General features: G+C 48.7%; 1 protein-coding gene across 1 annotated transcript in view; it reads left to right on the top strand.

Annotated features, from left to right (window-relative positions):
* LOC119437017 (uncharacterized) overlaps nucleotides 1-24,590 on the top strand; it is a 62,904-nt gene that overhangs the window by 2,629 nt on the left and 35,685 nt on the right. The window contains exons 2-3 of the mRNA XM_049660218.1: nucleotides 13,878-13,935; nucleotides 14,949-15,010. Of these exons, the coding sequence (XP_049516175.1) occupies nucleotides 13,878-13,935; nucleotides 14,949-15,010 (120 nt within the window). The remainder of the gene's footprint in view (nucleotides 1-13,877; nucleotides 13,936-14,948; nucleotides 15,011-24,590) is intronic.

Raw genomic sequence — 24,590 nt, 5'->3', positions numbered from 1 at the left:
AGATGGTATCGAAGTACCTTTGTGACGCATGCGAACAGAGAGCAAGACGAACATGACGCAACGATTTTTATTGCGATAGCAATTATATGGACACTTCAACCGGATTTCTGCCGTCGGCGTCGTCGTCGTCGTCGCCGTCGCCGTGACGTTCCGTATAGATAAAATCTTCGCCGCGCGCCGTATGCCCCAGCGGAAGCGTGGGGGGACGCGCGCTATCACGGAGAGCGAACACACTCAATCTCCCACGCGCAAGCAAGGAAGCGGAAAGCCAGCGCCGGAGGGAGCAGGGGGGGGGGGGGGGGGGGGGCACTTCTCTGCCAACAACCGCGCTCGTCGCTCCGCACAGTCTCTTATCTCTCCCACGCGCAAGCCAGGAAGCGGGAAGCCAGCGCCGGAGGGAGCATGGGGGGGGGGGGGGGGGGGGGGGGGCGCACTTCTACGCTTCCAACAACCGCGCTCGTCGTTCGTTCGACCGCACCGTCTCTTATCTCCACACGGCTCCGACCTTTATGCCGCTCAGTTTCCGTTGATAGAGCGCACGTACCTTCGCCGCGGGCGAAGGTACGTTGCGCTGCCAGCGTTTTGACAGTCGTTGGCTGCAGTCATTCAGTGTGATCTATTCATGTTTGTTTGTGCGCGCTCACACCACGCTTGTTCATTCAGTTAGTAATAGTCGGGCCACATTTTCCAACGCACGCTACACATGCAATGCTGCCCAGATCGGCAGTGCAGCACTACAGGTGTGTCCCTTCGCACGCGCTGCCCACGGGAAGCGCTTCTCATCAACACCACCGTTTCACACGCGCCTTCTCGTGGTCATCGAGTCTCTCTTCATGTCGGTCTACTTACGCCGCAGCACACCTGCTTACTTAATCAGCTCATGTTTACTACAATTCATATTGCTACCAAGGCCGCTCACCTTACTTCGTATGACATTGCTGTGTTGCTATCGCATTCATTGCTTCGCCCTTAGGGCGAAACTGTGACATTTTTTATCTCTGGTACGGCACATGCCACGCATCAGTGCTAAGTACCCCTGGTTTGTAGCACAGCTGGGTTCAAGCGGTAGCCCCCGGTTCTTTGCTGAGGACGCGTCCAAGATATTTACGTGGACGACACCGACGCCACGTATTTTGCATCGCTCTGGTCGAAGCAGTGATCACGGGGCCCGGATCAGCGGTGGGCGCCAACAAAGGAACCCCTGGGCCTGGAGTGAACGATTTGCCAAATGGGCTTATCTTTCACAGGGCAACAGCAAATATCCCCTCACACGAGATCCAAGCGAGATACCAAGCAAAAAAAGAGAGGGAAAAAAAAGAAAGAAAATTATAACCTCTCATCGAACATCGCTATCGAAACAAAATAGCCACATTTCAAGAACTTGATGCATTCAAAACAGCGTATTTCTCTTTTGACATGTCTCCTAGTAAGTACCGTTTTGTATTTGCGCTGTTTTATTATTTTAGTTGTTCTGCGTTCATGCTTCTTATGTTAATTCCACTTTGTCGCTTCCCTGGCATTAAAATTTATTTGTTCTTTTCTCTTGTTTACGTGTAAGCTGGATTGTACCGTGCAGCCGTTCAGGTGTTATATGACTCCCCCATATGTGCAATTCCCTCGTGTTAAGGGCCTTTAGGGGTACTCTGAAAGTCCGAATAAATAAATAAACTAATTTCATCGGCAGCGCTTATCAAGCTCGATCACGCTTCCCCGCCCTGATGCGCGGATCAACAAGCGGGTACGAAATAGTACGGTGACGGTAAGGGAGGAATTCAAACGGAGGAATTACACTCCTTCTTCTTTCTGGGGTTTTACGTGCCAAAACCAGTTCTGATTATGAGGCACGCCGTAGTGGAGGGCTCCGGAATAATTTCGACCACCTGGGGTTCTTTAACGTGCACTACAACGCAAGCACACGGGCGTTTTTGCATTTCGCCTCCATCGAAATGCGGCCGCCGGGGCCGGGATTCGATCCCGCGACCTCGGGCTCAGCAGCGCAACGCCTTAGCTGACTAAGCCACCCCGGCGGGGTGAATTACACTCCGGACACCTCACTAACTTTACAGTGCAAGGAAAGCTATGGGTCGCGTTAGCCAAACCGGGGCCGCGATTTTGTAGCAATGCCTTTTCCCGATGCTGATGCCTCACGAACGCGAAAAGCATCGGAAAGGAATTAGCATCGAATAAGGCACCGCTACAAAATTCCGGCCCTGAAAAGAGAATTCCACAAGGCGAACTCCTCCATTGTCCGCCTCTGATCGCCGAATGCGCGGCGCCGACTGAGCGGAAGCTTCGAGGAAAGCCACAGTGGGGACGAGCCGGTCTCCCTTTCTTTCTCTAAAATACACAGCGGGATCTCGTTACGGATTGACTGACACGAGCTCTATAGCCAGTGCTCGGATTTCGAGGGAGTGTGGTGCATGTAACTTCGAAGAAGTAGGTGGGGGGGAAAGGGGGGGGGGGGGGGGAAAGAAAGATCCGACCATCTTTAGCGATTCTGATTCCTCTAACGCAATGATTAAGGCGGCAGCAATTTGAACCCCCGACTCCTCAATGACGTTTTGAGACTATCACTTTATCTCGAGGTGGCCGAGTTTCGAAGAGCACGCATCTGCTACTGGGCTGTTCGTCATCGGAACTTTTCGGCCTAGTAGGATGTGAAGGCGCCTGCTGCGGTTCTCAATGCTCCAGTCCGACGGCGATAATTTTCTCTTCATACCGCATCGATAGCGAGAGCCGGTGCGAAGCTTTCCTTTTTGTTTTTATTTGATTTATTTTAACTCGTCGCTGGCCTGACACCCATCGTTTCCTTCCTACTGCGCATTGTTCTGGGCAGTTGGTGTAATCTGCTCAGCCGGGCACGTTCAATTAATTTAGTATGGTAGAAGCAGCACGTGCAGTATAGTAGTTAAAGCGCTGGTTCCATTCCCCACAGCGACGCCCAGTTTTTTTTTTTTTTTTTTTTTTTTTTAATGCGAAAGCAGCAAATGGCCCATCGAGCGAAAAACCCGGCGACTGTATAGGCTGTTTCACATGGCGCGATTTTCACTGAGCGACACAGCGAATTCCGCCGCTCAGCGACCGCCGCGACGTCGTAGGCTGGATTCCAACATGTTGGTCGCGCCGTCGCAGCGATCAGCGCGATGTGGGCGGGCCAACGTTTGACGTACTGCAAGCGCCGTCGAAATAGGCGCTTGTCTATATATTTTACCGCGTGTAGGAAGCTCAACGGAGCAATGTCGCGCGCCAGTTAATGTAACGATGTTTTACTAGGGCGTAATAGCCCATCAGCGCCTGTGGCTCAGGAGCTTCATGAACAATTTTTGTTTTCTCCAGCTCACACAATTCGTTTAAAAGGACACGCTGCACGCTATCCAGGCCGTGAGCAGACGCCGCCTTCAACATACGGCAGGTACCCACTTGATCGTCACCGTCGTGAACCTTTTCATCGCTACAAATTCTGCCAGGTGCTTGCACACTCATCGGTTGCTGCTTCTTCTGCAGAAGCAAATACTCCTCCAGGAGAAGAGTTGCAGCTTCGATATATTACTGCAACAACGCAAGTAGAGTGTACTAAACGAAACAACTCCACCGACGCCGCACTAGCCGCACACTCATACTTGCGGTGTTGTGCAGCGTTTCACTCGCCGCGGCTGCAGACTTTGCGATCGTAAAGTCTCAATGCTTTCAAACGTTAAAAAATGGTGTACTCATTCTATTTTCAAATAATGATAAGAAAATTTTAATATTTGGCACAACGATTTTTTTCGCCCCAATCGTGCCATGTGAAACAGCAGCAAAACGGCACCTAAATTCCCACCGGCTACAACGCTACGTCACGTGCGCGCCTCGACGGAGCAGAGCGGGCGAAACGGAACACCTGCTGCCGCAAGTAGCGCGCCAGGTGTTGCGTGAGGGGAGAGGGCGTCGCCGCGACGCCACGTCACCAGCGCACCTCGACGGAGCAGACGCGACGCCGCGGGGCGAGACGGGTTGTCGGCGGGGCAGTCGCGTGACGCGCGGGTGCCGCCGTCTCGCTCTCGGAAGCCGGCGCGCGGTCCGTCTCTCTCTCAACCCCACTGCATGGGCTTAGCTGCTGCGCGCGCCTTGGTGGCTGCTGCTGCTTCCTCGGTCTCTCGTCGCGCAGGACGTCGGCGGCATGCGGCGTCCTTGATTTCTCAGCAATATCGTCCAAACGATTCCGATCTGCAGCGAACATGCAAACGTGGAAACTGCACAAGAAAAAACCGCACTAATTTAATCGCAAAACTTGATAACACAACCCGCTGCAAAACTCGAAAACATTACTCGCAGCGCAAAACTCGAAGGACCACTCTGTGGCGTTCAGCTGAACATGAATGCTTTCGCATTCACAACTCGTAAGAAGTGCTTAGGTGCCTTCTGATTTTTTTTTCGTATGAGAATTGTTCGAAATTCCTGCGAACGGACAGATTCAGCTGGTTACCTAGCTCATAACTCATAAAACTAACTCTTAACTCATAAGAAGAAATAAAGCTTTGGCTATGGCGTTGCAGTGCTGAGTTTGCGGTCGTGGTTTCGATCCCGTCCGTGGCGGCCGCATTTTGATGGGAGCAAAATGACAAAAAAAAAAAAAAACGAAACGAAAAGAAAAGAAAAACGAACGTGTGCTTAGATTTAGGTGCACATTAAAGAACCCTAGAGGTTTCAAAATTCGGAGTACACCACTCATAATCTGTGTGCCTCACAGATCGTAGTTTTGGCACGTAAAACTCCAGAATCTTATTTTTCTTGTTTGAAAATTAAATCTCAGTTGTATCGAAAGGTGGTGCCCAGATAAAGAGTCCTTATTGCAATGAAGATATATTCGCGCAAGGTCGACATCGTCTGCTTTAACTGTATTGACCCTTTTCGCGGCGATCCCGTGGGTGCTGCCATGTTTGATCACGTCGTGACGCATCCATTGCTTGCCTCAACTGCCTCCGTTGCCTCCTTGTTTACAATGGAAGTGTATGACGCCGGCGCGGCTTAGAAAACCTCTGTTTTCGGAGCTATCGTAGACGGTGGCTAGGTGGACGACACGAAGCTTTGATCACAGCTTCAGAGAACATACAAAAGCACTTTCGGAACTGATTAAGCTGTGTCCAAACGGCGCAAGCAGCGTATATGGTGCTTGTTCTAAAAGCGGGGTTAAATATGTATTCCAAGCTATCCAAGCTTTCCGATTATGAATTCAGTCAGGATGAATGTGTTTTGCTCTTTGTTCTTTATTCGGCAAATATTTTGAAGCAGTGGCTTGTCAGTTTCTGACTCAGTGAAGTTCCTCGGTGCGGCCACTATCTGATTATTTTCTGCCTAATCACTCGAGGGTGTGCTCAGTTCCGATAGATTTGTTCTTGCTCCGCACAAGGCTTGAAACGTAGCTGTTTTGTACATTGTAATATCTTGCAGCAAATATATATTACACCTAGTAACTCGCTTACTCTTGCGGACCGTCACGAAACATTCAGCTTCGACCATTCGTGCGCCATAGGTTTAGTCCGTCATTTATTGTGCGTATACAGTGCGCATATATCCAAGCGTGCGCCCATTCACTTATCCTTGATACGTCGGCGATAGATTGGGCGTAAGTTTTCCTGCCATTTGGGACAGATGTGTATAGATAACGTGCTTGAAACTTACTATGACAGGGAGCGCGCTACTTCCTTTGTCATTGTTTAACGAGTGTATACTCACTCTTGCCGACGTTCTGGGGATGAAGCCCTTTCTTTGAAGGTTAGCGATACAAGGCTGGCGAATGAACAAATTTCTGTATCCTCGAGGAAAGCCGTACATCGCGGAAGTGCCGGTAACACGTTCGGACAGTTGCAGCAGCGGTCCGCGAACTTGGCCACACAGATTCATTCTATTCCTTAACATGCCATTCACTATTTTTGCAGCCAACTACTGCACACGTCTTCAATCCACATGATTTAATCTAGCATGATTGGAGCACAGTGTGTTAGCGAAAACTCAGTTGCATTTCCGACAGCTGATCGCACAAAAGCAAGGTATAGAAGCGGTAAAGGTTTCGTATTCGTGCGCGGTCGCTGAGGAGAGGTATGGCGCGCCGCCGTGAGCGCCATCTCGTGAGCGCCATCTCTGTAGCATTTTTAAAATTTCAGCGCGTTTTCGCGTTCCTCTGGCGCTTCGCCTCGCCGAATACGCTGTCCGGTCAGTTTAATTCCATCACAAAGCGCGAAGATTACAATTTTTAAAAATATGTCGCCGGCTGTTGTGATACACATTTGCCAGTAATTTATTTTTCTTGACCATATACATGATAGGGAACTCTAGAAGAGATAACGATATTCACGGAAATCACGCTACGGTTCATACTGAAATACTACCCAGAATGAGCTCTGATGCAGATAATTTATTGCCATTTAGTCACTGCAACGGTTAAGGGACACTAAAGCGAAACATTAAATCCGTTTATACGGCTAAATCGTTTTTAAACACTTTGTTGTCGTTGGTTTTGAAATAATAGGTTGATAATTAAAAGAGAAAAATGAAGGTCAAAGTTGCAGTTCTTGAATTTCGCGCCGAATCACCAACGCCGGCACGTCACTGTGACGTCACGGATTTCAAAGTGTTTTTACGTATTTAGGGTGGCGTTGGCTCTGCAAAGGTTCCCGAATCTCGGCATGTTCAATTTTTTGGGTCCTTTAAACACAATGCAGTCTTTTTTTTATCGCTGAATAATTAACTGTAGGCCCTTGAAGACGCTATCAAAATCCGTGACGTCACAGCGTGGGGGTGCGGGAACTGTAAGGAGGCGTCGCCACCCGTATTTTGTTATTACGCTTTCTCCGGCTTACCAAGCGTCTTATCGTCGTAAGAGTGCTGTTTTTTTATATTGTAGAACGGTAATTTACTGATAGAGTAGAAATGCGCTTTCTCTTTAGTGTCCCTCAACCACATTTTATCGAAGTGGAGAAAGCATTCGAAGTGAAAATAGATTATTTCAGAAATACTTTGCTGCGAGAAGTACTTCATTGCGTTTGGCAGAAGCGGAGTTATTGGCAATCAAACCTCCGCTATGCTCCCGTTCCTTCTACAATGCCTTGCACTGCGAAGGCTACGGCGGGGTAGTGCGTGGCCACAACGCTCCGTCATGAAAATGTCACCGTGGCCCGCAGTTCTGATTTCATTTTGGATGCTAACGTAGACGCCGCGACTTCGGATTTTGGTGCCTACGACGCGCTAAACGTATGCCAAACGCGGTTGTCCTCAGCGAGCCGCAGCACGCTTAGCCAGTGGACAAGTGGCGGCACCCCGCGGCGGCCGCGGTGTAGCCAACCGCAGCGACCAATAGCAGCCGCGTATGGGAATGTGCTTTATTACAAAAATAAAGCAATCAGAAAAGAGTGAGGATCATAGCTTCTGTTGCAAAGAGAGCGTTTAAGAGATGGCGCTGAGCCGTGCTCCCTCAAGGGCTGCAGAAGATAGCGCCAACCTTTCCTTTCCCAAATGAACCACTTAGTAGTAGTTTAAGAGAAAGTTGGCGCGCCCCTTTTGCGAGCTCCACATACCGCGTACGACAGCAAAACTTGGCTGAGATGTTCACAGCAGCGTATGCTACCCGCGGGCTATGTTATTTCACCAAGCCCGACGGGTGGTTCAGGGCCTCTTTAAAGGGTCCCTCACCAGGCCACATAGCAAATTTTGGTTATACGCTGGAAGTTACTTGCCCTCTTGGGAGCGTTCTACCGCAAGAATTTTCCACGGTGGTTCTTTAATGGCCGAGATAAAAATATTTCAGTGCCGCGAACCCATGATTTCAGGAGGCGAGCGTCACCGCCAACAATGACACTCTCTCCACGTGCCCCGTCTTGACTCCGTTCCCTGCGTTCTCCCCAGTGATCCCACTCCTGCGCCAACTGCGCCAAAGTGCGCCAAATGGGATTTACTGCGCCATCCTGATACAATCGACGAAAATTGCGCCTAACTGCGCCAAACAGCCTCGGATTTGGCGGCGTCTATCGCCGACAATTGCACCAACGGGGAATTAAAACGTGCAACGCGATGATAAGGCTAGCCTTAGTTGCGAACAGGAGACTAAACAGCAATAGCGCGTGCGTCCCGATTAAGGGGGGACGCGGCTTTCGCATCGCGAAAAATATCTAAAAAATCGATTTTTTGAAAATCACATGTTCAATTTCTGTAACTCTTATTTTATCTGATTCCGAAATATCATCGCTGAAAACCAAGTATAAGTGCTCTAAAAAAAAATTGTATCAGCCAAGGTGCCGAAAAATTTCGCGGAAATCGCGAAAAAAGCGGCGTTTTTCAAGCCACGATATCTCCGGAACGGCGCAGCCGAGCGCCGCCATCTTGGACTCGTTGGAAAGCGCATTTCTCCGTCTTCAAATTTGCCGCTTCAGCTATCTCCTCCATACAGAAACAAGCACACAAAAAGCAAACGATTGAAGGTCGTGCCGGAGTCACCGATTGCCCGCGCCCGCCACGTGACTCCAGCACGGTTCGCCATTGGTCCGGTGCTCGCTTCGCGATGGCGTCGTATGCACCGCTTGTTGCGGTCTCTTCGCGAGCTCTGGGCGGTTTCCGTAATCTCGACTAGTATTAGAGCGGGCGCTACGTGGACATCGCAGCAGCGTGGCCGATCCCGCTTTTTGTAGACGTCTCAGACCCGCGGCTAAGCATTCGGAGCATCGGTGACGCGGATTCGCGACCTCGCTTCGGGCACGGAATCCTCGGTCACGCGGCTAAGCCTTTCGCGCGTAGGCGTCCCCGACTCGGCGATCAAGCACATCGCGCGCGGGCTTCTCGGATCCTTGCCTAAGCATTTCGTGCATCGGCGCCTCCGACTGCGCGACTAAGCACCTCGAGCGTCGACTCCTCGAGCCCGCGGCTACGCATTTCGCGCGTCGGCACATCGCTCAGCGAGTCTCGACTCCTCGGACCCGCGGCTAGGCACTTCGCGCGTCGGCCCTGCGAGCGTCAACTCCTCGAGCCCGCGGCTAGGCATTTCGCGCGTCGGCACCTCGGAAGGCGCGACTAAGCTAATCGAGCGTCGCCTCCTCAAGCCCGCGGCTAGGCATTTCGCACGTCGGTGCATCGCTCATCGAGTGTCGACTTGTCGGACCCGCGGCTAGGCACTTCGCGCGTCGGCACCTCGAGCGTCGACTCCTCGAGCCCGCGGCTAGGCATTTCGCGCGTCGGCCCCTCCGACTGCGCGATTCATCATCAGCCTATATTTATGTCCACTGCAGGACGAAGGCCTCTCCCTGCGATCTCCAATTACCCCTGTCTTGCGCTAGCGTATTCCAACTTGCGCCTGCGAATTTCCTAACCTCATCATCCCACCTGACTTTCTGCCGTCCTCGACTGCGCTTCCCTTCTCTTGGTATCCATTCTGTAACCCTAATGGTCCACCGCATCTGCGGAGTACAATCAACCTCTCTATATGGCTTTCATAGATTATGAAAAGGCATATGACTGCGCGATTACAGAGCGTCTATTATTTGGACCGGCGACCAGGCATTTCGCGCGTCGGCACCTCGTACCCGCGACTTAGCACATCGTGTGCCGACTCTATTATCGTAATGCCACGATATCTCGTAACAATACCTATCTACCACCCCTTCATAAAGAGAACCTCATCATGAGCTCTGCTCACTAGACCACTTGGGCTGGCACAGACACCTGGCTGCAGAAGTGAGGCATCATACAAAAGTACAGGCTGGAAAGCACCTAGCAGCTGCATTGCTGCCTATCTATCAGAGACTCTCCTAACCTCCATGTCAATGCAAGATGATTCAGAAGGCTGCTGAGAGCCTTCATTCAGTAACATGGTCGATTCTACAAAAAAAAAAAAAAAAAAACAATGCCTCACTGACTGCACTAGAGACTGCTATCAATGAGGCAGTCTGCAGGTACAACGCTAGAACTACTGTATATTTATGCCCACATAGTTCTGCACCTCACTTGGTTTGAAACCCAGGCACCATGCTCTTTGTAGAGCAGCAGTAAATAATGCCACACAAACATGAAAAACGCAGAACAAAGGCACAGCAGCCCAGAGGCCACATGATGCAGGAACGGTCCCACATTTGCGACGCAACAGCGGTGCTACCAATGCATTGGGTACTATGGGAGCTTAACAGCCGGGAAGACGCAGCGCCCGGGAACGTAACAGCGGGGTTCTACTGTCGCTTGTTTGAAGCGCAGCATGACATGTGATTATAATAACTGCATGCCCCCAATGTGTCCATCATTTCTGTTTATGGATATATGGAATGACATCTGGGAAAACTAGCAATATATGACACGATATCAATTTGTGTGTGTGTGTGTGTGTGTGTCGCATGTACACTCGTTTTTTTGAAATACTTCAGGATGTGAAAAATCAGCTGTTCCAAGCTGCTCCCAAATGCCAAATTGCCTGCTCCAAAGTGCTCCAAAATGAAATTTCTGATGCTCCAAAAATTGCTCCAAATCAGAAGTCCGCAGTAGCATCACTGGTTCTCCCATACCGGAGCTGGAGGAGGGCGTGACGCATACGTCATGGGTCCCACCGCCCTCTTTTTTTTTTTTTCTCGCGCGCTTTTTTGTTGCGCGGCGCACATCCGCTGACGGTCTCGCGTTCGAGCTGTTGCGTTTGTCTCGTTTCGCGCAGCGCACAATTTTGCCCGCTATGCAGGAGAACACCCGACTAGCGGTATAAGTCAGTGCTACGCGAACACTGAGGCAGATGCAAGCGGATCACAGAGCATGATCGCGCGCTGGAACACGGTAAGTTTCGCTCTTAGCGCGTTCGACTGCACGACGTGGGAACAAGCAGACGAAACGGAAGTACATTTCTCTTGCTACGGTACGAAGCAAAACAAAGACACGCATATATTCGGTTTGTAAGTTTTATTATTTCTATAAACATTAATTTGTCTACTGAAGCAACAGATAAAAAAATGTGGTTGCCTTGAGTATTTCTCGAAGTCACGTGTCACTGAGAAGGACGTCACAGCCCATACATATACGTAAGCGCACTTGCGCATACACGTCAACTCTCCTGCTGGGCGCGCGGAGCCCGCGAGAAGGGCAAACGGCGTTTGGTTTGAAATTCCAGCTGCTTCCGCGGCGCGTAAGGATTTGATGCTTAGCAGACACGATCGTTAGCGCATGCGCTGAGCTTGTCAGCTCAAAATGGCCAGATCTGGCGAGGCGCCCTTTAAAACACCCAACAAACACTCATATGTGTGGTAAACTGTTCATGTTTTCGCGCACGCCCATAAAAGCGCGATAAAAGATATAATCGAGAGTGTGAACACGAAAAAACGCCCTTATAGCGCCGTAAATGGCCCCTCAACAGGGCCGGCAATTTTGAGCTGACAAGCGCCGCGCATACATTGCGTGCTAACGATGGTGTCTAATAAGTATTACATCGCTACGCGCCGCGGAAGCAGCTGAAATTTCAAACCAAACGCCGTTTGCTCTTCTCGCGGGGCGCCGCGCAACCATCCGGAGAGTTGACATATATGCGCAAGTGCGCCTACGTACATGTGCTGTGACGTCACTGTCAGTGACACGTGACTTCGAGACCTATTCAAGGCAACATCAATTATTTGTTTGATCTGTTGCTGCAATAGATGAACTAAAGTTTAGGGAAATAATAAAACCTACAAACCGAATATGTTCGTGTCTTTGTTTTGCTTCGTACCGTAGCAAGAGAAATGTACTTCCGTTTCGTCTGCTTGTTCCCACGCCGTGCAGTCGAGCGCGCTTCGAGCGAAACTGCGCGATCATGCTCTGTGATCCGCTTGCGTCTGCCTCAGTGTTCGTATAATGACCCTTTTCGCGGCGTTCCCGTGGGCGCTGCCATGTTTGATCACGTGGTGACGCGTCCATTGCTTGCCTCAGCTGCCTCCGTTGCCTCCGTGTTTACAATGGATGTACATGACGCCCGGTGCGGCGCAGGAAACCTGTGTATCGAGAGATATCGCAGACGCTGACTGGGTGGTCGGCACAAAGATTTGGTCACAGCTTCAGCTGACATGTAAAAGCGCCTTCGAAGCTCAATGAGCTTTGTCCAAGCGGCACGAGCAGCGTATATGGTGCTTGTTCTAAAAGACGACGCTAAAAATGTAGTCCAAGCTTTCCGCTTAGGAAATGAATCAGTATCAGTGTGGTTTGCTTTTCGGTATTTATTTGGCAAATACTTAGAAGCAGCGGCTTATCCCGTTCCTGAGTCTAAAGTTCGTCGGTGCGGTCACTATATATCTGATTATTTTCTGCCTAATCGCTCGCGGGTGTGCTCAGTTGCAATAGATTTGTTCTTGCTGCACACAAGGCTTGGAACGTAGCTGTTCTGTTCTTAGTAATAGCTTGTAGCAAATATGTAGTACCGCTAGTAACTCGCTTACTCCTGTCGACCGTCACGAAACATTCAGCTTCGATCATTCGTGTGCTGTTGGTGTAGTCACTGTTACCCATGCTTTGGCGCATTGATTCAAGTGTGCGCCCATTCACATATTCTTAGTACATTGGCGATAGAGTGTGCGTAAGTTTGCGTGTGAGTTGGGGTAGATGTGTGTAAATAACATGCGCGAAACTTACTATGCCAAGAAGCGGCGCTACTCCCTTTATCATTGTTTAGCGAGCGGTACTCCTGCCGACGTTCCGGGGTTGAAGTCTTTGGAGGTTAGCGATACAACGCTGACATGAATTTTTGTGAATTCGTCTGAAAAGTGATTTTTTTTTTAACCACGAGGAAAGTCGTACATTGAGAAGGGCTGGCAACAGAGGCTGTCGCATGTAGCAACGCTCCGTGAACTTGGACACACATATTCATTCCATTCTTTCATATGCCAGTCACTCTTTTTGCAGCCAACTACTACAGACGTAGCTAGCGCAAGACAGGGTTAATTGGAGATCGCAGGGAGAGGCCTTCGTCCTGCAGTGGACATAAATATAGGCTGATGATGATGATGACTACAGACGTCTTCAATCCACCACTCCAAATTTTGCAGCATGAATGGAGCACACTGCGTGAGCGAAAACCCAGTTGCATTTCCGACAGCTGATCGCACGGAAACAGCTAGGGCACAAGCGGTAATGGTTTCGTTTTCGCTGAGGCAACGTATGGCGCGCCGCCAAAAGCGCGATCTCGTTTCTCGAGAACAAACTACTCCGCGAAAAGGGTCAATACCGCTAGACAGGTGTTCTCGTGCACAGCGCGCATAATCGTGCGCTGCGCGAAACGAGACAAACGCAACAGCTCGCGCGCGCAGTAAAAAAACGAGGAAAAAAAAAAAAAAAAAAAAGAAGGCGGGGTCCGTGACGTTTGCGTCACGCGATCCTCCAGCTCCGGTATGGGAGAACGCAGGAGGCACGGCCGGTCTCGACGGAGGAGAAAGTCAAGTCCGGCCGTGGCGGAGGCTAGACGGCGCAAGTCCTTGATGGCGGTGGCGCTCGCCTCCTGAAATCATGGATTCACGGCACTGAAATATTTCTATCTCGCCTATTAAGGAATCAATTTGAAAAATTCTTGCGGTAGAACGCTCCATAGGGGCGTGTAACAACTTCCAGCGTATAACCAATATTTGCTATGTGGTGAGGGGCCCTTTAAGGGTGTTGAAATGTTCATTGTGAATGATGGAAAATATTATATTCCAGAACGTTTCTGCGTATCAGCTACATCGATTAGTGTGCTGTTTTTTTTTAATTTTTTCAATAGTCCCACTAAAGTTTCCACGCTCTTTACTATAAAATAATAATGCATATGGGTCGATCTTGATCAGGGCCTTGCGGTTGCCTAATTGGTTGTATCATCACGTTCACTTCCGCATGAATGGGATATGGTGCACGCGTCTCTACTATTATGCGCCGCCTTTGTGCAGGTTTGCAAGAAAGGGGAGTTCGAAGAATGCTTCATCATGGTCCGCAAGGTTTCGAAAGGTAAGAAATACCTACGGAAGGGTGAAACCCCGGTACCGTGGCTGCTAATATAGTGTTCAACAAAGCAGAAATACTTACTAGACAACACGGTCGGCAGCTAAAAAATAAAATAAAATAAATAACAGCTAGTGACGTTTTGCGAATAGTACGGGAGCCTTTTTCCAAGTGGGACGAAGTTCAGGGCAGCCATGATTTTACAAGTAACGAAGGTCGTTATGTCTTTGTGTCCGGGAGGGGAACCCGTGTTACGTATATATATATAGGTCGTATATATTATTCATGATGGCTCTAAACGCAGTTAAGATAACAATTTCTAATTTTGCGGCCTGTTTTAGAGCGCACCTCTTAGGTGCCCGTTCCTGCGGCGATCGTCGGCGGAGCAATTAAATTAAACGAAGACCAAGTACACAAAGAACAGGACGGGCGCCTGTTTGTGTGTTCCCTGTTTGTTTGTGTTCTTCGTCCTCGTTTAGTTTGCCCCGAAATCAATGTCAACCAGCTCAAACCAAGATTTTACTTGAGCGTAACCGAGCGCACGAGCGCTGCGGATGAAAGAGCGAACGCGGAGAGCAGCGGGGGTCTTGCGCTCTTCTAGCACATTTGATATAAACAGTGCCGTTATTTGGCCATGTTTTTGTGTTATTTTAATAATTTCTTGAGGTTTCCAGTTTCATTATTGTAGCTTATCTGGTAATCTGGACACGAGATTCTGTTGGGAAATTTTTATTTTCAATGAAGTTTTTACTTAGAATAGTTGCTGCCGTAGCCTTTAGCTTATTTGCTTGCGGGGACGTGACATCGAAGGTAAGATATTGGTACTTTATGGCCACATAGATGTGAGCAACGGTAACAGCATGAACTTTGGGGAAAATAGTAACTCATATACATATATTCACTGGCATGAAGTGAGGTTGAACCTTATAGATGAAAGAGGTTTGTATTGGGTTGCCACATACATTTGTGAAAACTGTGTGGTAATTCGGTATCTGCAACTGTGTATCGCCATGGTGCAGGTGTGCGAGCAAAAGAAGTACGAACGGGGAACGCTGCATCGTGCTGTTCAAGGTTACAAGTGGTGAGTTCATTCGCGTTGCTGCACGAATCTTGGGAAAACAGCAGCTTAGATGTTCAAGCGGTGGCAGAGTGTAACTTTTGACTCCGTAGTGTTTCGTATAGACGTAAAAAAAAAAAGAAAAAAAAATCTGCAGCCTCCATCACAAAACTACTAAGGTATCTACAATCTTTCACCACCTTCGTGCAGGGTTAAGCTATGGAACAATGAAAATGGTCATTGCGTTATATTCTTCAAGGTTTCAAGAGTAAAACAGAGAACTGAGTGAGTTATGTTTCGATGCATAGTTCTAAATGGTATCGTAAGGAATTGCTGTTCAATAGTCGAGTCCATATAACATCACTTCATATGTGAATCAAATTTTCTCCTCTTACTTTTGTTTTATTTTCATCGTGAAAATTGTGTACCCGACCCTTTTGTCGCGTACGATTATTCCCCTTAACTCACACAATTATACATTGCTGTTTATATCGTGCTACATATTATTTTGGTATAATACAGTCGAACGCCTCTACAATAAACGTCTCTACAAATAAATGACCTGTATAACGACGGATTGATTGTGTTCCGTTCCGACCGCATTCCTTTGTTAAATATCCATTGTGAACGTCTCTACAACGAACTTGCCTTTATAACGAAGAAATTTAGGCGTCCCCTACTGCTGACTTGTTTTAAAACGAGCGCTACGTATCGCAGTGGATCCACTACCCTTAGTAGACAGCACTGAATGCACTCTGCGCTAACGGTAGCGCTATAGTGACACACTTGACGAATGTACCGATGTCAGCGAGTGTTACGGTCCTGCTGCATTGCCCCAGGAACCGCCGAACTCGTATATATGCTGCTTGTAACACAGCAGCGAGCGTGGCGGCTAACGAATAAGGTCACGGTAATAATGACGTACGTGATGATGTAATCGTAACGGACGACCGACAACGCCTTCAAAGCCATCTATAGGTCGGAAAGGACGCGAATTGTCAGCGAATGCAACAATTATAGAGAGGCTGTAAACGATACCAAGAATTTTGACGGCAGGGCTGACGATAGCGCCATTCGACGGTCTGCAGCTTTACCTTCGTCACACTCACGTTTTGCCGCAGAGCATGCCTTGAACCTTGGTGCGATAGGTAGGCTGCAGTCGCCCATTTATTTGACTAGTGTGCGTATATATATAAAACTTAGCGACTTATTTCACGAAGTCTCTCTTGAAACCACGTTAAAAAAATATTTTCTTTTGTTGAACGTGCTTAGCCTGCTCCATTGTGAACGGTACGATGCGCATTCTTTACAACGAAGTGACCTGTATATACAACAAAGGATTTTGAAGGTCCCAAACACTTCTTTATAAAGGTGTTTGACTGTATACGAATCAAATAAACTTAAACTCAGTGAAAATGTTGGTGAGGAATGATCTTTGATTGTCGCATTAAGGGCTCAAGAAGTTCGGGTTCCTCAAGTAGCACAAAACATTCCAGCAAAATTGTAGCCACATTTGCGCAGCAAAAAAGCAGGAATTCGTATTTCCAGTTGTCTGGTGTCACCTCAGGTGACAGCAAAGTGGACCACCTTTTTTAAAAGTGTGTTCGTGGCGCTGATACCCATATCATTGTCAAGGGCAACCTCCCTTACTTTTACTTTTTTTTTTTCGACTGAAGCAGAGGCATCAAGAATACGTTAAAAGTGTACCACAAAGCCTGACGACATAGTAATATATATATATATATATATATATATATATATATATATATATATATATATATATATATATATATATATATATATATATATATTGTTTTCTTTTTTTTCGGAGACTGCAAAGGAAGCGAAACTAAAGCAAGTATTTGGCGCAGACTGTGCCACGTGACTACACTTTTTCGCCACATGACGGTGGCACAGAACACCCATACAACCCATGACGGTGGTTTCGCATTGCCTTCGGTAAAATGGCCCCGAAGATCCCGAACTTCCGTACACGCCACAGCAGCTGCCACAGCTTTGAGCATCGAGAAGTTCTATGGCTTTGAGGGCTGCAGAAATAGCATCTCTTCCTTACCGCAATCACTCCTCCCTTCTCACAGCTCTGGAAAGCGGCTCCGTTTTACGAAGCTATGGTGGCTAGAGCATAACGAAGCCGAGGGGTACAGCATGGCGATTGACCAGCCCCGTGGCTTGCGCTCTGAGCTTGCGGGCCGCCGCGAGATATCAAGCCTCTCGACGTTTTCATAAATTAGCGCAACTCAGAATGAGTGAAGGAAAGTTGCGCTAAGTCAAGAAAACGGCATGTAATACTGACCCCCCCCCCCCCCCCCCCCCCCTTCACTTCCGAGGATGGCAACGGTCGAGGCGATCCTGACTGCATATGACGGTATGACCAAGGCTTCAGCGTGACGACGTCTCTGAAGTGAGCAAACGAACGATATGTGCGACGCACACAACAGAGGTGGCTACCGCTTTGTGAAGGTAACGGCATTTGGTGAACTCATTGCTCCTCTTTGCTGCCCCGAGTGCTGAAAACCTTCGCTGGTGTTGCAAGTAACTGGTAATGGCGCAAGCCTTCAATTTGAATTCTTTCCTGCCACAGATGCGGCGATCTTGCGAGAGCGGTGCACTCGCCTGCCATTGCGTCAAGCTTCGCCGGCTGCATGGAGTCCCCGGTACCTTTGCATCGTCATGACCTTTGTACGGCTTCGCGGACAAGGTATACAGTGCTGCGATGCATAGGCGTGCGCAGGGATTTTCATTAGAGGCGGCAAAAAAAAAAAAAAAAAAAAAAAAAAAAACCCCGAAGGCCAGGCCACAGTGGACCAAACGATCTTGCAGAGCTATCCCCCTCCCCCATCCACTTTATTTTTCGCGTGCTATCCAGGGACATTTCGCGGACAGTCAACGAAGAATGAAAAGCCACCGTAGAATATATTATTTATTGAATAATCAGTCATCAGACGTAAATACCTAGTAATGCAGTAGGCTGTTGTGAAATTTGTATTTTGTTTACACTTTATTTTAAATTACCTGTAACCATGCACCAGGCAGAATCAACACCACGAGGTGTTGATTGTGGCAGAGTTGTAAATGTGAAGGTTTCTTTTCAGAACTCTCCTTATAAAACAGAGACAAATAAAAAGGAATACATCTTTCTAGGAATTAAAAACCACCTCCACACTTTTGCATGGGGCTTTTCAAGGCAGCAGACATTAACAGCTCATGGTGCTAGCCCTACCACAAAGCAAAAGCCTGCACTCTTTTGACCAATGTGCTGAATGATGGAAGAAGAGCTGGTAGACACCACAAGGCCCTGCAGCTAGCTCAACAAAATGCAAAAGCAACCATCGAAGGTGTTAATGGGACTAACTACTGTGAAGTTGATTGTGACCCCCCTGTGTGCACGCCTATACTGCGATGGATATTGTAGAATAAGAGACCGCGACTTTTTAACTTGTGGGAAAACAACAGACGTCTGTTCACTTTGAGCGCATCAAGAAGACTCTTTATTTTGACTAGAAGGTACGGGAAAGGGGAGAGAGTAGAGAGAAAGGTAAAGTCACAATACACTGTGCCCAACAGGCTTTCTTGCACCCCGCACGTGCAAGCAACCCGCTGCAAACCTAAAGGGCACCACCGCACCGCCTGTCGCTGTTCGTCGAATGCACCCGCCAGTAATTGCATGCAGTTTGAGGAGTGTCAAGTGTCTGTCGCTTCTGCCACAGCGACTTCAGCAGTGCCGTTTTAGGTGAGGGAGTCCTCCTCGCCACATCGTCGTCGGCCCCCTGTGCGGGGGTGCTTTGGCTCCAGAATGGAGGATATACAACAACCTTCCTCGGATGAGCGAACTATTATTGAGCTCATTGCTCCACAATCTCTAAGGGATACAGCAGCTCTATCGGTCACTTCACTTCTGTTCCCCCACTTAATACCAATTTGCAGGACCGCACCTTGCCGTCTCTACCCTTAAATGTTTCCTTAATTCTGGCTGTTTTCCACATGTGGCGTTTCAAGCGGTCTTCCCTCACGAGCACCAAGGCGTCTTTCTTCAGATCACTCGATGTCGTTGGTCGGCAATATGTGCCGATCTGAGGTCCAATAAGTACTCTTTCCGCCGCCGTCTCCAGAAACTATTGGCCATGGCAGTTCGGTACTTCCAGCGTCGTGAGAGATGCATACCATCGTCAGGAATTTCGTTCGGTAGCAGGTGTGGAGGAAGGGTTGTCAACTTTCTTCCGACAAAGAAGTGTGCCGGTGACAGTGGTTCTGGCTCTTAAGCATCATCATACATGAAAGTCAAAGGGCGTGAGTTGATCACGGCCTCCACCTCATAATGAACGGTGGTCAGTTCTTCGAAACTTAAGCTGCTCCGACCTAACACCTTTCGCAATGCTACTTTCACAAATCGCACCATCCGCTCCCAGAATCTGTCCCACCAAGCTGCCCGTTCAACAGTAAACTTCCATCTGATCTGGTTTTCGGCAAAGTATGACTGCAATTACTTGACTTGCAACAGCATGAACATGGCTTTTAGATCCCTGGCTGCACGCTTGAATGTGAACGCGTTGTCCGAATACACAGTCGAGCAGATTCCATGGCAAGCCACAAAGCGTTTAAAGGCCAAGAGGAAGGCTGTAGCCGACAGGTCGCTGACGAGCTCAAGGTGGACGGCACGTGTCGCAGCACAGGTGAAAATAGCGATGTAGCATTTTTTGCTGTCGCATGAATGTTGACAAATCAAGGGCCCTGCAAAATCGACGTCGAACGGGTTTCCTTTTGTCAGCTGGAAGTGGTGCTACTGGCTCCGTAGCTGGAGGGAAACTTTGTTTGTGACAGACGAGGCACTGCTTGATAACTTTCTTTACGGCCTGACGTCCTCTGATGATCCAATACAATTCTCGCAGCTGTGCTAGAGTATCACGTACGCACGTGTGCATCATTCTCAAGTGTTCCTTCCGTATGAGCAGTGACGTACGTGAGGGGGTGATTGCCAGGGAGAACGATGGGATGCTTAGTCTTTGTTGTTATCACTGAATTGCAAGTGTCCACCAACTCGCATGAGGCCCTCTTTGTCGAAGTGCGGGTTGAAAGGCAAAACAGGAGAGCTCTTGTGCAGCGGTCTTCGATTCTTCAGGTTTGAAATGTCGTCGCTTCATCTCCCCAGTATCTTTCGGCGCCGATTACTTCTTCAGCTCGTAATGGGCTTCATTACGAGCTCCATTACGAGCCCATTACATTACAACAAAGAGGGATCGTCTCCCTCTTTGTTGTGGCAGTTATCGACAAAGCTGCGGACCCACGCGGTTACTCGCACGACTCTGCTGAATGAGCTATAATTCTCAACATTGAGAATTGCCATGGATGGCGATGATACTATGGGCATCACCGTCACCTTTCAATCTTCCATTTGACACTCCGCAACCTTCCAGCTCGGCTCACTTATTGTTGGCCAATGCGTGTCCTCCTCCTGAAGGCAACGGGGTCTTCTCCACCACAATTCGCTTTCCCGCAGGGCTGATGGGAGAATGCCGCAGGTGCATGATTAGGTCAGCGGGGTTGTCTGAACCTGGGCAGTGTTTCCAATCCTTGGGATCTGTCAGTGCTTGTAACTCTGAGACTCGATTTGCTACGAAGGGCTTCCATCTGGTAGCGTTACCCTTGATCCAGTGCATAGCTACTGTATAGTTAGACCAGAGGATGATAGCAACATTCTTCAGATCCAAATCCTTGGTAACGTAGTGGCATAGTCACGCGCCAACAAGGGCTCCCATCAGCTCCAATCGGGGTAGCGAGAGGCGTTTCAAAGGGGCCACTCTTGATTCGGCTATGACCAAGCTTACATTTATTAGTCTGAACGGAGACTTGGTCACAATATATGCGACAGCACCATAGGCCTTCGGGCTTGCGTCACAGAAAATATGCACCACTTTCTCCATATCATCATTTCTAAAGTCTGCCGCTATCAGTCTTGGAATAGACACTCCTTCGATGCGTGGAAGCTCCTTACATCAGCAGTCCCACTCACGCTGCAATGTTTCAGGCAAGGGGTCGTCCCAACCAATTCCCAACTCCCACAACTTATGGAACATTACCTTTACGCATAATGGTGTGGGAGCAATAAATCCAAAAGGGTCGAAAATTCTTGCCAAGACCTGCAGCACAAATCTCTTGTCGTCAGCTCTTGCGGAGAGGAAGTCGATGAGTGAAGTTAGATTGTATTCAAAGTGGTCAGTCTGAGCATTCCAACCAACTCCCAATACCTTTGTGGCTGCAGCATGTCCAGCATCAACGTTCGTTCTTTCCACATTGCCATTCTCTAAGAAGTTGACGAGATCGCGGTCGCTCGACATCCACTTGTGTAGCTGCATCCCTGCTTGAGACAATATATCTTTTGATTCCTGGCACAAGACTTTACCCTTGTCAAGGCTGTCAACTCCAGTTACAAGGTTGTCCATGTAAAGATGCTTGCACAGGATACCCGCAGTCTCAGCATACTGTTCCGGCAGGCCTTCAAGATGATGTTGCAACGTTGTAGCCAAGAAAAATGGGCTCGACGTGACACCGAACGGCACGCGAGTCATCCGATAGCTCACCACAGCTAGAAGTTCTTCCCCTTTCTTTGGCGTCATAGCGTACGAGAGGAACTATACAGCGTTCCGATCGCTCTCTGATAGGGATATTTGGAGAAAGGCCTTTTCAGTATCCGCAACGATGGCACTGTTGTAAGCGTGGAAATTGATCAGCAGATCGATGAGTTCTGGGTTTAGGTTTGGGCCACTTTCCAAAACATTGTTCAGTGAGAGGCGATTTTTGGCACTTGATGATGCATCGAATACTACCCTCAGTTTTGTCATCTGGCTTTCGTGACGAACAACTGCTTGATGTGGCATATAGTACACCGGACCTTCCTACGTGCCGTAATCCTTGCTGGCTGGCTCTGCATAGCCCTTTTCGATGTAATCTCTTATGCAGGCGTCGTATTCCCTAGTCAACGAATCTCCTTTCAAGAGGTGCGTTGTCTGTGCTTTAAGAGGCCTTGCAGCGCACTCGTAATTGTCGCCAAGCTCATAAACCGTCGACCTCCAAGAGAACGACACCTTATAGCGGCCATTCGCAAAGTTGACGGTTTCTTTATAGTGCTGAAGGACTGCGCCTTGGTGACGAACTCGCTCATGTTCCTTGATAACGATGTGCTCGAGCTCCCAGAAAGACTTTAGCTGTGCTGATATTTCCTGGTCAATTTGTTCACTCACTCCTATCCGCATCATGCCAGCAGCTGAGCAGCACACTCCTGTTGACTTCCTTGTGCCGACCTGGCCCTGGACTGTCCATCCGAATACAGTCTCCACTGCCATCAATTTGGAGCTGAGGCGCTTAGTGGATCCCGTGACCATTTCCCAGTAATGATGAGCACCTATCAAAAGGTCAATATTTTCACTTTCGCCGCCCTGCGAGGCATCTGCGACTTGGAAGTGAAATCTTGAAAGTTGAAGTACAACTGAGTTTGATGGAGTAGCCATGATATCTGCCCAGATGCAAGGAACTTCCAGCGCTTCCACTTGCACCCCTTTTCCGTCGTACTGGCTTCTGAGCCACAGCTCCACACGACGCGTTTTCGTGCGTGTTATAGCTGACTGGTCACCAAAGGCAAAGATTTTAAGCTCCTCTTCCCCAAGCACCTTTAATTGCAGCTTTTCGGATAGGTTGTGATGGATGAAGCTTCGCTGACTGTCACCATCGAGGAGAAGCCTAACAAGTGTATGTTCATGTGGACTCTCTGTCCAAGCTCGTGCTGTCTGTAGGAGAAACTGCTGCTCTCCAGTGCACATCAAGTTATCTCCCCTGCCTAATGAGGACTTCAACACCGTGGCTTGCTCAATCACTGGTGACGAAGATGCATGATCCCTTCATCATTGTTGCGGTGTCTTCTAAAGTCAGGGTCGCACATTGTCGTTAAGTGTCTGCCGTTGCAATGCGCACACCTGAGCCACTTAGCTTTACAGCATTCTCTTGCCGCGTGCCCCCTTGTCGTGCACTGGAAACACCGATTGTCACGCTTCAGCACCTCTCTCTTATCCGCCACAGACATCTTTTACAGTTGCCGGTCTCATGGCCGTTCGAATTACAAAATAGACATCCTGTGCTGTCCTTGATTGTGGTGTGCAGTGCCGCATCAGTAGGCATGTTCGCCGCTTTAATGTTGCTGTTGCCCCTTTCCTTTACCAATTCGGCACTGTTGTCTCTCGGTGCTTCGGCCCGCTGTATGATCTCCTGCGTCGCAACCTCATTTCTCAAAAAATGCAGGAGCACCTCCAGCTCACTTCCCTCGTTCGTAGCCTCGTATTTTTGTTGGTATTCCAGACGAAGGTCGGCAGGCACCGCTTTCTTTATTACAGTCAGTAACAAAGTTCCATAAGTGCCGACACTCACACCTAAAGAAGTGAGGCTACGTACACCTGTGTCTACTTTGTCGACGAGGCTGCGCAGTTGGCCGAGATTCGGCGAGTCACCCACTGGCTTGATGTTAAGTAGTTGTGACATGTGGTCTTCTATAATTACTTCTTTTCTGCTGAACCTCTCCTTTAATAGCGAGAGAGCAACTTCGTAGTTGCCTTCCGACAAGTTAAGTCCTGCTACCGCAGCCGCCGCCTTTCCTGTCAAGTAGCTGTTGAGGTACTTGAATTTGTCTATGTTTGAGAGGTTCTGGTTAGCATTGATAGTCGACTCAAACTGACTCCAGAACCCTTGCCACTCTTGAAGCTCTCTGTTGAATTTGTTGATTTCGAGCTTTGGCAGCTTTACGGTGGGGCGTATTTGCGAATTGTTTGTGCTAGATTCTCTTTGATCTGAGAAGTTTAGTGTGCGATCTGATAAAGCAATTTGTGCAGCTAAAGTCGTGTAGCATGCGTTGTACCTTTGTTTTCACCACACTGATCTTTTCTCTGTACATTTCGGAGCATGCAACTTCCTCTTTGAAAGCCTCATCTTCAATGCCTTTTTCTATCTCCCGATCTAGCTCTTCCAGTGAGTCCTCTTTAAAAGGAGAAATAATAAGATTTAGCTTTTCTTCTAGCTTACCGATTGATGCGTTGCCGTCCATGGTGGATACTTCGTTGAACAGCTTGGTTGTAGATGTTCGCACCACGGCCCTTCTTCGCTTGATTCTGTCAATATCCATCTTTTGACGTCCCTATTCCCGGGTTTCGGCACCAACAAATATTGATTAAGAGACGGAGACTTTTTAACTTATGGAAAACCGACAGACGTCTGTTCGCTTTGAGCGCATCAAGAAGACTCTTTTATTTTGACTAGAAGGTACGGTAAAGAGGAGAGAGTAGAGAGAAAGGTAAAGTCACAATACACTGTGCCCAACAGGCTTTCTTGCACCCCGCACGTGCAAGCAACCCGCTCCAAACCTGAAGGGCACCACCGCACTGCCTGTCGCTGTTTGTAGAATGTACCCGCCAGTAATTGCATGCAGTTTGAGGAGTGTCAAGTGTCCGGCGCTTCTGCCACAGCAACCTCAACAGTGCCGTTTTAGGTGGGGGAGTCCTCCTTGCCACATTGTCGGCGGCCCCCAGCGCGGGGCTCTGCTACTTTT

This window comes from Dermacentor silvarum, chromosome 1 (genome assembly GCF_013339745.2).
Source record: "Dermacentor silvarum isolate Dsil-2018 chromosome 1, BIME_Dsil_1.4, whole genome shotgun sequence".
Classification (NCBI taxonomy): domain Eukaryota; kingdom Metazoa; phylum Arthropoda; class Arachnida; order Ixodida; family Ixodidae; genus Dermacentor; species Dermacentor silvarum.
Note: the sequence above shows the minus strand (reverse complement) of the source record. Positions and strands in the feature narration are given on the sequence as shown.